Source organism: Bufo bufo, chromosome 5 (assembly GCF_905171765.1).
Source record: "Bufo bufo chromosome 5, aBufBuf1.1, whole genome shotgun sequence".
Classification (NCBI taxonomy): domain Eukaryota; kingdom Metazoa; phylum Chordata; class Amphibia; order Anura; family Bufonidae; genus Bufo; species Bufo bufo.
The window spans coordinates 24,349,808-24,364,783 of record NC_053393.1 but is presented as its reverse complement, the minus strand read 5'-3'; the positions used below and the strand labels follow the sequence as shown (position 1 = coordinate 24,364,783).

General features: G+C 42.8%; 1 protein-coding gene across 1 annotated transcript in view; it reads right to left on the bottom strand.

Moving 5' to 3' along the window:
* The window catches only part of LOC121002363 (serine/threonine-protein phosphatase 6 regulatory ankyrin repeat subunit A-like), a 104,863-nt gene that overhangs the window by 62,571 nt on the left and 27,316 nt on the right, over positions 1-14,976 (bottom strand). Inside the window, exons 3-9 of the mRNA XM_040433828.1 lie at positions 13,968-14,066; positions 12,093-12,206; positions 5,794-5,898; positions 5,451-5,549; positions 4,425-4,526; positions 2,590-2,691; positions 1,169-1,267 (exon numbers count right to left, since the gene is read on the bottom strand). Of these exons, the coding sequence (XP_040289762.1) occupies positions 1,169-1,267; positions 2,590-2,691; positions 4,425-4,526; positions 5,451-5,549; positions 5,794-5,898; positions 12,093-12,206; positions 13,968-14,066 (720 nt within the window). The remainder of the gene's footprint in view (positions 1-1,168; positions 1,268-2,589; positions 2,692-4,424; positions 4,527-5,450; positions 5,550-5,793; positions 5,899-12,092; positions 12,207-13,967; positions 14,067-14,976) is intronic.

Here is a 14,976-nt window from a genome sequence, read left to right as displayed (position 1 = left end):
AGTGGGACTTATCAGTCGTGCTCAGGGGTTTAGCATCTCCCCCCTTTGAGCCTTTGGAGGAGGTGGATTTAAAGTTTGTGACTCTGAAGTTGGTCTTCTTACTGGCGGTAACCTCGGCCAAGAGAATCTCACAGCTTCAAGCCTTCTCGGCCTCAGAACCCTATACCATCTTTCTTCAAGACCGGGTTCTCCTGAGATTCCTTCCATATTTCAGGCCTAAGATCCCATCATTTCAGAACATAAATCAGGTGATTTCTTTGCCAGTTTTATTTTCTCCTTCTACCTCCTCCAGGAATCCTGTCAAGCATCCGTTGGATATCTCGAGATGCCTCCAGATCTATGTGGATAGATCCAAGGAGTTCAGGATATATGACAATCTCTTCATCCTGTTTGCCGGTAAGTCTAAAGGCTGCAAAGGCGTCCAAGGCGTCGATTAGTCGCGGGATTAAGGAGGCCATTAGAGAATCTTTTGCTTCTCAGGCTTTGGATCCTCCAGAGTTTGTGAAGGCCCATTCCACAAGGGCCATCTCTACTTCCTTTACTGAAAGAAGTCTCCTTCCTCTGGAGATGATTTGTAAAGCTGCCTCCTGGAGCTCTGAATCCACTTTCATCTCCCACTACAGACTAGATGCCAGGGTAGCTGAGTTTTCGGCCTTTGGGCAGGCTATCCTTAGCTCTGCCAGGCATGAGGGCCCTCCCTAGGGGTTCTTCTTGCTATCTCCCCATCTGTGCTGCTGGTAGGACGTAAGAGAATCGTTAATTTCTAACGATAATTTGTTTTCCCTTAGTCCTAACAGCAGCACACAAATTTCCCACCCTAGTAAGTTATTCTTGCTATAGACACAGTGGGCTGGGGGTGTTCCCTCTTTTTGTAGGGGTGTAAAGCTTTGTTATTGGTTTTTGGGCTCATTAAAATTCCGCCGGTCCTACCAGTCCACGGGGGGTAGTTAACCCCATCTGTGCTGCTGTTAGGACTAAGGGAAAGCAAATTATCGTTAGAAATTAACGATTCTTTACACTGCAGGCTCTTAACAGAACTGTGCAAAATAGAGAGTAAAGGTTGGCTCAGGCCATAGACTTCACTCAGTTGTGTATTTTTAAGCCAAATCTGACCTCAGCGTATCTCAATGGGTCCATCAGTCGACACTGGCATTTATACCATACGCACCTTATTGGGCATATGCAGAAGGACGCCCTTTTTCAAGAACACCAGGGCAGTTTCTGGATGTCCGCACTGTGAAGCAATGTGCATGAGGGTGTCGCCATCCTAGGAGAAAAGCCAGAAGGACATTTAGCACAGTATCTGTCGGGGGGCAGAGGGGGTATGGGGACAGGATGGTTCAAGTTACATCAGCTTTTGTTACCTTGTGGTCTCCTCGTTACATTGTTATTGTTACCAGGATATAAAAGTGGGTTTATTTTGTTTATGTTTTGTGACATTTATTTAATGAACAAATATATAAATTCAATTATTATTCTTTTCTCAACTTTTATGATAATTTTTTAAATGTCTTAGGCTACTTTCACACTCGCATTTGGTGCGGATCCATCATGGATCTGCACAGACGGATACATTCAGATAATACAAACGTCTGCACCCGTTCAAGCAGAGTTTTGGTGTCCGCCTCCAGAGCGGAATGGAGACTGAACGGAGGCAAACTGATGCCTTCTGAGCGGATCCTTTTCCATTCAGAATGCATTGGGGCTGAACTGATCCGTTTGGATCGCTTGTGAGAGCCCTGAACGGATTTTACAAACGGAAAGCCAAAACGCCAGTGTGAAAGTAGACTATTTATTCTTCTAGTATTAGTATACAACTGCCCTGGGGGTCTTAGTAAGACTAAAGGCTCGTTCACACAATGCACCGTCCGTGGGGCAGGCGCATGGGGATCGCAGACCCATTCACTTGAATAGGTCCGCCATCCTTCCGTTCTGCAAAAAGATAGAGCAAGTTCTATCTTTTTGCGGTGCGGAAGCACGGAACGGAACCCCAGAAAGCACTCCGTAGTGCTCCTGTAGTGTTCTGTTCCGTTCTTCCGTTCAGCATCTCCGGATTTGCGGACCCATTGAAATGAATAGGTCCGCATCCGTGATGCGGAATGGCCACGGAACGGTGCCCGCGTATTGCGGATCCGCAAATGAGGTCTGCAATATGGCAACGGGCATCACACGTTCGTGTGAACGAGCCCTAAGAATCCAAATGTCAGACCTGTTCTGGTTTGCTCAATTGAGGGAAAGGGGTTAAGGCCAAATAACACAAGTTCTTTATCCAGGGATATATTGGAAAGAATTAATAAAAACCACCATGGAGGACGCCCCAGCTCTGAAAACAGGCGGCGGTGGATGAGATGCCTGCAGAGTGGCAGGACGGTGACAGCTGTAGGTACTTCATGATAAAGCCCCAGTCACATGTGCATTTTTTTAATTGCAGCTTTTTGAGACAAAAACAGGAGTGGATCCAGAAGAAGGAAAAGTATAAAGGAAAGAGCGATACATGTCTCTTTTGTATCCATCTGTATCTTAAGTGTTTAGCTTAATGACCTTCCACAAAAACTGCATGTGTGATTGGTGCCTTATGGATAGTCTCACCTTAGTCCTTGCTAAAACATTGGCCCGAAACTTCTCTGTGAGGAGTTCAACAATCGCGGTGTGTCCTCTCTCTGCAGCAATGTGCAAGGGAGACCTGTCCATCTACAGAAACACAGAGGAGACATCAGATACCCATGTATAGGTAGAATGGCACCATACTTTACTGTATTCCTGATCATGTGTGATACTGTCTGCTAAGCCGCGTATCTAATCCGATCATGTGGGATACTGTCTGCTAAGCCGCGTATCTAATCCTATCATGTGGGATACTGTCTGCTAAGCCGCGTATCTAATCCTATCATGTGGGATACTGTCTGCTAAGCCGCGTATCTAATCCTATCATGTGGGATACTGTCTGCTAAGCCGCGTATCTAATCCTATCATGTGGGATACTGTCTGCTAAGCCGCGTATCTAATCCTATCATGTGTGATACTGTCTGCTGAGCTTTGTATCTAATCCTATCATGTGTGATACTGTCTGCTAAGCCGCATATCTAATCCTATCATGTGTGATACTGTCTGCTAAGCCACGTATCTAATCCTATCATGTGTGATACTGTCTGCTGAGCTTTGTATCTAATCCTATCATGTGTGATACTGTCTGCTAAGCCACGTATCTAATCCTATCATGTGTGATACTGTCTGCTGAGCTTTGTATCTAATCCTATCATGTGTGATACTGTCTGCTAAGCCGCGTATCTAATCCTATCATGTGTGATACTGTCTGCTGAGCTTTGTATCTAATCCTATCATGTGTGATACTGTCTGCTAAGCCGCGTATCTAATCCTATCATGTGGGATACTGTCTGCTAAGCCGCGTATCTAATCCTATCATGTGGGATACTGTCTGCTAAGCCGCGTATCTAATCCTATCATGTGGGATACTGTCTGCTAAGCCGCGTATTTAATCCTATCATGTGTGATACTGTCTGCTGAGCTTTGTATCTAATCCTATCATGTGTGATACTGTCTGCTGAGCTTTGTATCTAATCCTATCATGTGTGATACTGTCTGCTGAGCTTTGTATCTAATCCTATCATGTGTGATACTGTCTGCTAAGCCGCATATCTAATCCTATCATGTGTGATACTGTCTGCTAAGCCACGTATCTAATCCTATCATGTGTGATACTGTCTGCTGAGCTTTGTATCTAATCCTATCATGTGTGATACTGCCTGCTGAGCTGTGTATCTAATCCTATCCTGTGTGATACTGTCTGCTAAACTGTGTATCTAATCCTATCATGTGTGATACTGTCTGCTAAGCCGCGTATCTAATCCTATCATGTGTGATACTGTCTGCTGAGCTTTGTATCTAATCCTATCATGTGGGATACTGTCTGCTGAGCTGTGTACCTTAGCATACATTTGGGATATGTTCTGCTGGGTATCTAAGCTTGTCATGTGTGATACTGGTCCAAACCCCTTAAAAGAATCTAATAAAAAAGGAAACATTTTTGGTGAAACTGGAAAATACAAAGAAAACAACTTGCAGCAAATAATAATGACATATAAAATCCCTGCTGTGATCATGTACAGTATAAATAATGATCAAAATGAAAAATATTTAGAATGCATATTCACAAATGACCACCAGGTGGAGACGTCAACATGGGGCCACCTCCAGGTGACGCGACCATGTCCCCTCACCATGTGTAGCTCATATAGTCATTTTTTCTGCAGTCCCCGGGATATGATGCTCCCAGACACATTGGCCCTGACCACAGAATGACAGCGTCACAGATCACCGACAGACCGCCCTAAAATATATACATGAATAATCCCCAGAACGAGAGTGGAGTACACCCTATTGTAAAGGGGGAAATGGCAGGTTACCTGGTCTGTGATGTTAGGGTTGGCTTTACATTGATGGAGGAACTTCACAATCATCTCATCACCTTCCCAGCAGGCAATGTGTAGAGGGGTCTGACCCTCCCCCTGTGTAGATATGAGATAGACAGATAGATAGATAGATAGATAGATAGATAGATAGATAGATAGATAGATAGATAGATGATAGATGATAGATGATAGATAATAGATGATAGATAGATAGATAGATAGATAGATAGATAGATATGAGATAGATAATAGATAGATGGATAGATAGATAGATAGATAGATAGATAGATAGATAGATAGATAATAGATAGATAGATAGATAGATATGAGATAGATAGATAGATAGATAGATAGATAATAGATAGATAGATAGATAGATAGATGATAGATAGATATTAGATAGATAATAGATAGATAATAGATAGATAGATAGATAGATAGATAATAGATAGATAGATAGATAGATATGAGATAGATAGATAGATAGATAGATATGAGATAGATAGATAGATAGATAATAGATAGATATGAGATAGATAGATAGATAGATATGAGATAGATAGATAGATAGATAGATAGATAGATAGATAGATAATAGATAGATAGAAGATAGATGATAGATAAAATTGGAAAAAATGAGGAGGCAGCACACTGTGTAGACGAGGGGTGCACGTCTGGCAAAAGTGGACCAGCACCTAGGCCCAATAAGCTAGAAGAAAAGATAGCCAGCAGCACTCCGAGATATTAAAGGCAAACGGTGGTTTATTAGACCCAAAGTCAAGCGACGTTTCGACAGCTTGTTGCTGTCTTTGTCAAGCATGCTTGACAAAGACAGCAACAAGCTGTCTATTGCTGGCTATCTTTTCTTCTAGATGATAGATAGATAGATAATAGATAGATAGATAGATAGATAGATAGATAGATAGATAGATAGGAGATAGATAGATAGATATGAGATAGATAGATAGATAGATAGATATGAGATAATAGATAGATAGAAGATAGATGATAGATACTCACATTCTGACATTCCACTGTAGCTCCATATTCCACGAGGAGTTTGGCCAGGTCCACGTCTCGCTTTCTACAACATGTATGAAGGGCGCAGTCACCACATTTCTGCTGTTGACAGGCGGTACATTAGCGATTACACCAATAATGGACTCATTGCAAATGTTACAATGTAACGGACACAATGTATCAAAATTGGACGGCTTTCTATTGTCTCCCGATGGGATCTGAAGGGATCATCACATCCCAGCCCTATCAATATCATCACTGAATACTCTGCACTGAAACATCTGCTTCTATCTTCTATGTTCTGCTTGGGTGCGATGCTCTGCAGGTTGTAGCGCCTTCTTACCTTGCTTGTAGCTTTCAGCTGGGCGTCAGTGTGAGATGAGAGCAGTTCCTTACATATCCCTAGATTGCCAGCCTCTATGGCCAGGAACAGAGGGATGCAGCCATCCTGGGGGTGGAAACCTTACAATCAGCGAGCGGTCACCAGTACAACCGACTCAGGCCCCAGATGAGGGCTAGGCTAAGCAGCCGGCTGCCTAGAGCACCATTTTGTACTGTGCTAGCCAGTAAATAGACGATATATAATGAGATTCCTTAGTGGTTGATACCTTGTAAGGACCAACTGTCCGAACGGAAACTGAAACACAAAGAAACAACAGAGAGCGGAGAACAAGAACAGCAACAATCCGCGGACATGTCTGATCAAAAAGAAACTCTGCAGACTGAGACTTAAAGGGGTTGTCTCACCTCAGCAAATGACATTTACACTGCCACCCCTTGAACTTTTCCAAATTGTTTCACGTCACACCCACAAACTTAAATGTATTTTATTGAGATTTAATGTGATAGACCAACACAAAGTAGCGAGTACAGTATGTGTGAGGTGAAAAGAGAATAATACATGGTTTTCAAAAAATGAAAATAATAAATATCTGGACAGTGCGGCGTGCATTTGTATTTGACTGGACTTTGACTGGGCCATCCTAGCACATGAATATGCTTTTATCTAAACTATTCCATTGTCGCTCTGGCTGGATGTTGAGGGTTGTTGTCCTGCTGGAAGGTGGACCTCTGCCCAGCCTCTACCAGGTTTTTCTCCAGGATTGCCCTGTATTTAGCTCCATCCATTTTCCCATCAACTCTGACCAGCTTCCCTGTCCCTGCTGAAGAAAACCCTCCCCCAGCATGATGCTGCTGCCACCACCATGTTTTACCATGTTCAGGGTGATGTGCAGGGTTAGTTTTCCACCACACACAGCATTTTTCATCTAGGCCAAAAAGTTCAACTTTGGTCTCATTTGACCAGAGCACCTTCTTCCACATGTTTGCTGTGTCCCCTACATGGCTTGCGCCAAACTGCAAACAGGACTTCTTATAGCTTGCTTTATAGAATGTCTTTCTTCTTACCACTCTCCCATAAAGGGCAGATTTGTGGAGTAAACGACTAAAAGTTGTCCTGTCGACAGATTCTCCCTCTTGAGCTGTGAATCTCTGCAGCTCTTCCAGAGTGACCCTGGGCCTCTTGGCTGCTTCTCTAATTAGTGCTCGCCTTTCCTAGGCTCTCAGATTAGGTGGATGTCCGTGTCTTGCAGTTGTGCCATACTTCTTCCATTTTCGGATGATGGATTGAACAGTGCTCCGTGAGATGCTCAGAGCATGGGGTATTTTTTTTTATAACCTAACCCTGCTTTTTATCCTAACACTTCTCCACAATTTTATCCCTGACCTGTCTGGTGTGTTCCTTAGTTTTCAGGATGCTGTTTGATAACTAATGTTCTCTAACAAACCTCTGAGGCCTTCACAGAACAGCTGTAGTTATATTGAGAATATATTACACACAGGTGGACTCTATTTACTAATTAGGTGACTTCTGAAGGCGACTGGTCACACTGGATTTTATTTAGGGTATCAGACTACAGGGGGCTGAATACAAATGCACGCCACACTTTTCAGATTTTTATTGATTACAATTTTTGAAAACCATATATACAATTTTCTTTTCCCCTTCACACATACTTGCTACTTTGTGTTGGTCGATCACATAAAATCCCAATAAAATACATTTAAGTTTGTGGGTGTAACGTAAATAAAATGTGGAAAAGTTCAAGAGGTATGAATACTTTTTCAAGGCACTGTATCATGGAGAGAAAGTTAATACCAGGCACTTACTAACTATTCTGTCCCCAAAAAGCCCTCGATAAAATAGAACTCTGCAGCGGAAGAGACAGAACCCGTCCGGACAGAAGGGAGAAGTAATGTGACAGCTAAGAAGAGATCTGACTGGACATCTCCAACTGGAACCATCCGCCATCTGGATAAATATATAAAGTCCTTTAGAAACATGGTAAAATCCATTATTTTGGACACGGACGTGAACTATCCATCCAACATAAGTGCCCAGGGGCGGAAGGACAACAATAAGGAAATCCTCGATAAACCAGCAAAGGACACGCTATACATAACTGAAGTCAGACCCCACACAGGTGTAAAGTACTGCCTACAATACCACGATCAGATACCAGAAACTCCAAGAATGGGGAGCTTTTACATGCTTCCCAAGATACACAAACCTGGAACGGCAGGAAGACTCATAATCTGATCTGTGGGCACCTGACCGAGAACATTTCTGGATGGGTTAAGGTGTCTTTAAACCCCTGGTGAGATAAAGCCAGCTACCATCAGGACACAACTGGCCTACTAAATAAACTGTCTCCAATAGGTCCTCTATCCATGGAGGTGGCATCTATATTTTCCAATATTCCTCACCAGGATGGACTAAAAGCCTGACAGGTTTTTATAAAAAAAATATATATAAAGGAACTAGCGCTGTATCTGTGTGGGAACTTACAAAATTCATCCTCATCCATAACTACTTTTCATTTTTTGACAGCATCTACCTACAGAAGACCGATACAGCAATGAGAAGCAAAATGCAAATCTGTTCATGGCCAAGCTTGAACGTGACTTCCTATCCTCCTGCCCCATCAAACCTTTGGCCTATTGCATTAATGATACAGTACGGATAAAATCCAGCTTTTTTATTGTAATTCTTTTAAAAATTCCATGTGCTGATCAGAGGGCTTTTCGGTCTACGCGTTTCGACAAACTGTCTTATTCATGACCATACTGTGTAGCAAAATTTACTGATTTAAAAAACCTTTTTACACACCTCAGACACATCTAGAACATTGAGGGCGGATCTCACTATAGAATTTGTCTCACACCTAGACGAGGGCGTTTCGCTGGGTGTTTTGGATATGAGACTTAGAGATTATTTGTTTGTAAATAAACCAGTAATTCCAATTTTTCATTCACTCCCCAAGGTACATAAAAAGATTTTTCCTCCCTCCCTGAGAGCTATAGTGTCTGGCATAGGGAGCTTGGGAGAACGTTTGGGAGCATGGGTAGACCGCTTTTTTGCAACCCCTTGTACAGCGTATCCCAAGCTACCTGCGAGACACAAAACATGTTTTGGAATTAACTGGTAACCTAGTCTGGGAAGAGTTATACAGTTGGGCGACTTGTGATGTCGCCGCTCTCTCTATTCCTCAATTCCGCACCATTTGGGTTTGGCGAGTCTCAGGAGACATTTGGATCTGTACAGCAGTTACAGCGCTGCTTTGAAGGAATTTATCTATTTATCTGTGGAGTTCCTGCTAGGACATAACTACTTCTCCTTTAATGGACGAGGGGAGTATCAATGGGTGCGAAGTTCTCCCCCTCGTATGCAAATATCTATATGTCCCATTGGGAAGAACAATACCTTATGATCGAGGACAATGTTTTTTTGTCCTCCATCAAATGGTATGGAAGATTCATTGATGATATTGTCCTGGTGTGGAACTCCACAGAAGATTTTGTGAATTTCATGAGATACATGAACAAAAATGTCATGACTCTCCAATTCACTTATACATTAGCTGTCAGTGACATTCCTTTTTTTGGATGTTAAGCTTTCCAACAAGGGGAATGAGGTTGTCAGTAGCAACTATAGAAAAGATATACAGTACAGACCAAAAGTTTGGACACACCTTCTCATTCAAAGAGTTTTCTTTATTTTCATGACTATGAAGGCATCAAAACTATGAATTAACACATGTGGAATTATATACATAACAAACAAGTGTGAAACAACTGAAAATATGTCATATTCTAGGTTCTTCAAAGTAGCCACCTTTTGCTTTGATTACTGCTTTGCACACTCTTGGCATTCTCTTGATGAGCTTCAAGAGGTAGTCCCCTTAAATGGTCTTCCAACAGTCTTGAAGGAGTTCCCAGAGATGCTTAGCACTTGTTGGCCCTTTTGCCTTCACTCTGCGGTCCAGCTCACCCCAAACCATCTCGATTGGGTTCAGGTCCGGTGACTGTGGAGGCCAGGTCATCTTGCGCAGCACCCCATCACTCTCCTTCATGGTCAAATAGCCCTTACTTTCAAAGTTTTCCCAATTTTTCGGCTGACTGACTGACCTTCATTACTTAAAGTAATGATGGCCACTCATTTTTCTTTACTTAGCTTCTTTTTTCTTGCCATAATACAAATTCTAACAGTCTATTCAGTAGGACTATCAGCTGTGTATCCACCTGACTTCTCCTCAACGCAACTGATGGTCCCAACCCCATTTATAAGGCAAGAAATCCCACTTATTAAACCTGACAGGGCACACCTGTGAAGTGAAAACCATTTCAGGGGACTACCTCTTGAAGCTCATCAAGAGAATGCCAAGAGTGTGCAAAGCAGTAATCAAAGCAAAAGGTGGCTACTTTGAAGAACCTAGAATATGACATATTTTCAGTTGTTTCACACTTGTTTGTTATGTATATAATTCCACATGTGTTAATTCATAGTTTTGATGCCTTCAGTGTGAATCTACAATTTTCATAGTCATGAAAATAAAGAAAACTCTTTGAATGAGAAGGTGTGTCCAAACTTTTGGTCTGTACTGTACGTAGGAATACTTTTCTATTGGCGTCCTCTTGTCACCCTAAACATGTCGTCAATGGTATCCCCTATGGTGAAATGATTAAAATCCGCCGTAATTGTACAGAGGACTCTACCTATAGAAAGGGATAGTGCAGCGTTATATAGAAGACTTAAAGTAAGGGGATATAGTGAGAACTTGCAAAAGTGTAGAAAAGGTGAACCGTTTGGATAGAAAAAATTTAATTTCTCAGGTAATAAGCAGTAGTAATAAAATTCTGTAATAAGACAGTTTGTCAAAACGCGTAGACCGAAAAGCTCTCTGATCAGCACATGGAATTTTTTAAAGAATTACAATAAAAAAGGCTAGATTTTATCCGTAGTGCATGTGCTGGATTTATTTGTTCCTGAAGACATTACATTAATGATATTATGATCATCTGGACTGAACCAGAACCACAACTAAAAACATTCCATGAAGGCTTCAGTTTCATCCCACCATCAATTCAATTACGCCTACTGAAATAAACTTTTTAAACACCATCATAAAGATACAAAACAGTAGACATCGCTCTGCAGAACCCTACAGACAGGGATGAACACTTTGCAAGTCTTTGAATATGGAATTCACTAGAGTGGAAAAACAAAATTGCCAGAGTCACCAGTCTACCAAGAGGTATGCTCCTACAACACAAAATAAGAAAACCATTGGGTACCTCTAGTAATCACCTACAACCCAAATCTGAAGACTCTGAGGAGGTTTGTTCAGAGACTGCAGTCAATACTACAAAAAGATGACCATCTGAAATCAGTATTTCCAGACCCCCCCCCCCACTATAGGAAGCCACCTAATCATTGGCAGAAGCTCACTGTCCTCTCCAAGAACAGCAACATTCCTCTGCAACCGGACAAAATGTAAGACCTGTCATTACCTAATGACCTCTGACAAGGGACAGGTCCCCAATACACATCAGGACTGCAAGATCCCAGGTACCTTCACCTGCACCACTCCAAACATGGTCTACTCGATCATACTGTATGTACCAAATGTCCTACTTGGGGTCTCTATTTTGGTGAAACTGGTCAAAAGCTTAGAACAAGAACAAACTCTCATCACCACACAATAAAAGTAGAAAGAAAATATCTGCCTGTACCGAAACACTTTTGAAGCCATGACAACAACATCACAGATATGAAAGTCTTGATGGAAAGTCTTGAGGAATTTGAAATCTAAGAAGGACAGCAAAGTCTGGGAGTACAAGCTCACGACAACCTTTAACACACTGAGATCAGGAATGAACGTGTCACATGGATTTATGTCCTTCAACATCTGACGTCCTGTTTTCCACACATTGATGGAACATATACACAGTATATCGGGGACAATAAAACTTCCACATTCCTTATCTGTAACTGCTACAACAATTTACTGCTACAAATGTTTGATTCCCCTTCCACTCAAATTGATCTGCTTTACATCAGTTTCATCTACCTCACTATTCTCATGTATTGTTGTATATAAGTATGTGAACCTTCAGATGTTGTGACGTGTCTGAGGAAGAGGCCTGAAGTAGTAATAAAACCTTGCAATTTTGTCATGATTTTTTTTAGCCATTAAAAGGTATCGACCACTAAGGAGTCTCATTTTTATATCTTCAGGAGCACCATTGACAGGGGAGCATGGTCTTTAAAGGCCAACTATCACTGTGACAGATTCTTCATACCGTGTCCTGGATGAGACGGGCGTCCTTGTGAGAAGCTTTTAGCAATGTCTGAATAACATTGATAGCCCCGGTGGGTCGCTGGGCCGTGTAGTGCAAAGGCAGCTGCTCCTTCAGCTGTGAAGAGAACAATAGAAAAATGTGGACATTGACAGGTGATTTTCAGAATCAGACATGGAAGCATGGAAGAAATGGGACTGCTTTCCATAGTAAAGTGACCCCTCACAAAGTATAATTTCCATGGATGACAAGTCATCACAATGCCAGGTGTCTGCTGGAGTGGTGTAAAGCCATCACCACTGGAAAACTAGAAACAAGCCCTCTGAAATGCTGTTTCCAGTTTGGTGGATCCGAAGAACTTGAGTCTTGGTTATGATGAACTGGAACGTAAACTAAGACCCAGAATTTATCAACCCACAGGAATCACCAGCCTCTCCAGCCATGTCCATAGATCCACTGGCAGAGCAGAGGATATCATGGCAGCACAAGGAGGACTAATTAAATATTGAGCACTATGGTTTAGGAGGGAATGTTTAACAAGAACATCTGCAATGCTCTGGGGTTCACATACTAATGGGTCATTTCATAAATACTGTATTAACCCAGTATAGTAAGATATTAGGTTGAAGGCTTATGCAGTGGCCGTGTTTGGGGTGGCCCCAACGCTACGCTGGGTCCCCCGGACAACGTTAAGGTGTCACCATATGTTGCTGCTCTACAGAAGGGATGGTAAGACGTGGTGCATCCCAATGGGAAATAGGTCCAGAGAGTCAGGGTCTGCAGTAACCACGGTGCTTCTTTACTGGAGAGATTCAGGTGCATAGGGCTGGCTTCTCCAGTCTCCTCCCTGGCATAAGAAGGGTTTGATGCTGAGGAAAGGCCTGAGCTAGCTGTCCCTATCTCTTCAAAAGGCTGGTACCCTGGTCCAAGACTGGTGATCCAGGCTCTGTGGCAGCGTATCCCAGTCTCAGCATCTTCTTCTGGTCACTAGTAGTCTGGCTGAGTCTCCTCTTCCAAGCTCTGGTCCCTATCTGTAGCACACTAGGGGCTCTGACTGCTCTCCTTATATACAGGTGAAACTCGGAAAATTAGAATATTGTGCAAAGTTCATTTATTTCAGTAATGCAACTTAAAAGGTGAAACTAACATATGAGACTCATTACAGGCAAAGCGAGATATTTCAAGCCTTTATTTGTTATAATTTGGATGATTATGGCTTACAGCTTATGAAACCCCAAAGTCACAATTTTTAGGTACCCTTTGCTCAGGGGGTACGGATTACTAAATGGACTTTTGCACAATATTCTAATTTTTCGATGTTCACCTGTACAGTTTTCGCTATACTAGAACCTTCTAGTGGGAGGGGTGGAGTGGAGAAGCTCAGCACAAACAGATACATTGTTACAATTACGTCTCTCATAGACTTACATTACAGCTTCAATGATTCTCAATGGCAATGACAGCAATTTTTCCAGACAAAAACAAGTTTCCAGACATAACAACAGAGCTAAAACAAGTCACAAGGTCAGTCTGTCTGGTTTTGGTGATAAACAACGTCTGGCCTTTTCTCCCTCCAAAACATGGTCTTCTTTAAACTGTATGGCAGCTGTGGAAAATTACCAGCTTCTCATTCAAAGTCCTAACAATCTTTCAGTATTCATTAACCCTTTCCACAGAGCCTTGCAAATACAGTAATAATGAATAGGATATATACCACAACATACAGATAACATGCAGTTACACAGTATTAAACAGTGCAAGTTAACCTTTTCAAGTGAAATAAAGTAAGAAATGTATAACTTTGCATAGGGGGAATAGACAAATGTCCACAAATGTCCAAACGTCAAAATACCCCCTGCTCCAGGGCACTACACTTACCCCTCCAGGAAGGTTTGGTTCTGCTTTCTTCACCAGCAGTAGACGGACAATCTCATCTTTAGAACCTTCTGCAGCGACGTGTAACGCTGTGCGGTCGTCCTGAAATTACACAGTAAAGAGTTACTACAGAAAAAAAAAGAGGTCATGGGTCAACCCAAAGCCCAAAATCAGCAAGAAAAAGGTGACTAAAGCTCACCAGGAAATAGCAATATTGTCAATGCAGCTCTGGAGGTGAAAGAAGTACTACTACTATTTTTGCCTTCACTACCACAGTGCCAGACACGCAGTGCCCCCATTCCAGTGCCAAGCTCCCAGTTTCCCCATACCAGTACCAGACACCCAGTGCCTCCATCCCAGTGCCAGACAGCCAGTGCTCCCTTACCAGTGCCAGACACCCAGTGCTCACATACCAGTGCCAGACATCTTGTGTTTCCTTACCACTGCCAGATACCCAGCGCCTCCATACCAGTGCCAGGCACCCAATGCTCCCTTACCAGTTCCATACACCCAGTGCCTCCATACCAGTACCAGACACCCAGTGCTCCCATACCAGTGCCAGAAAACAAGTGCCTCCATACCAGTGCCAGATGCCCAGTTCTCCCATACCAGTGCTAGACATCCAGTGCTCTCTTACCAGTTCCATACACCCAGTGCCTCCATACCAGTACCAGACACCTAGTGCTCCCATACCAGTGCCAGACAACCAGTGCCTCCATAACAGTGCCAGACGCCCAGTTCTACCATACCAGTGCTAGACATCCAGTGCTCTCTTACCAGTTCTATACACCCAGTGCTCCCTTACCAGTACCAGACACCCAGTGCTCCATTCCAGTGCCAAACACCCAGTGCCTCCATACCAATGCCAGACACCCAGAGCCTTCATACCAGTGCCAGATACCCAGTTCTCCCATACCAGTGCTAGACATCCAGTGTTCTCTTGCCAGTTCTATACACCCAGGGGTCCCTTACCAGTACCAGACACCCAGTGCTCCATTCCAGTGCCAAACAC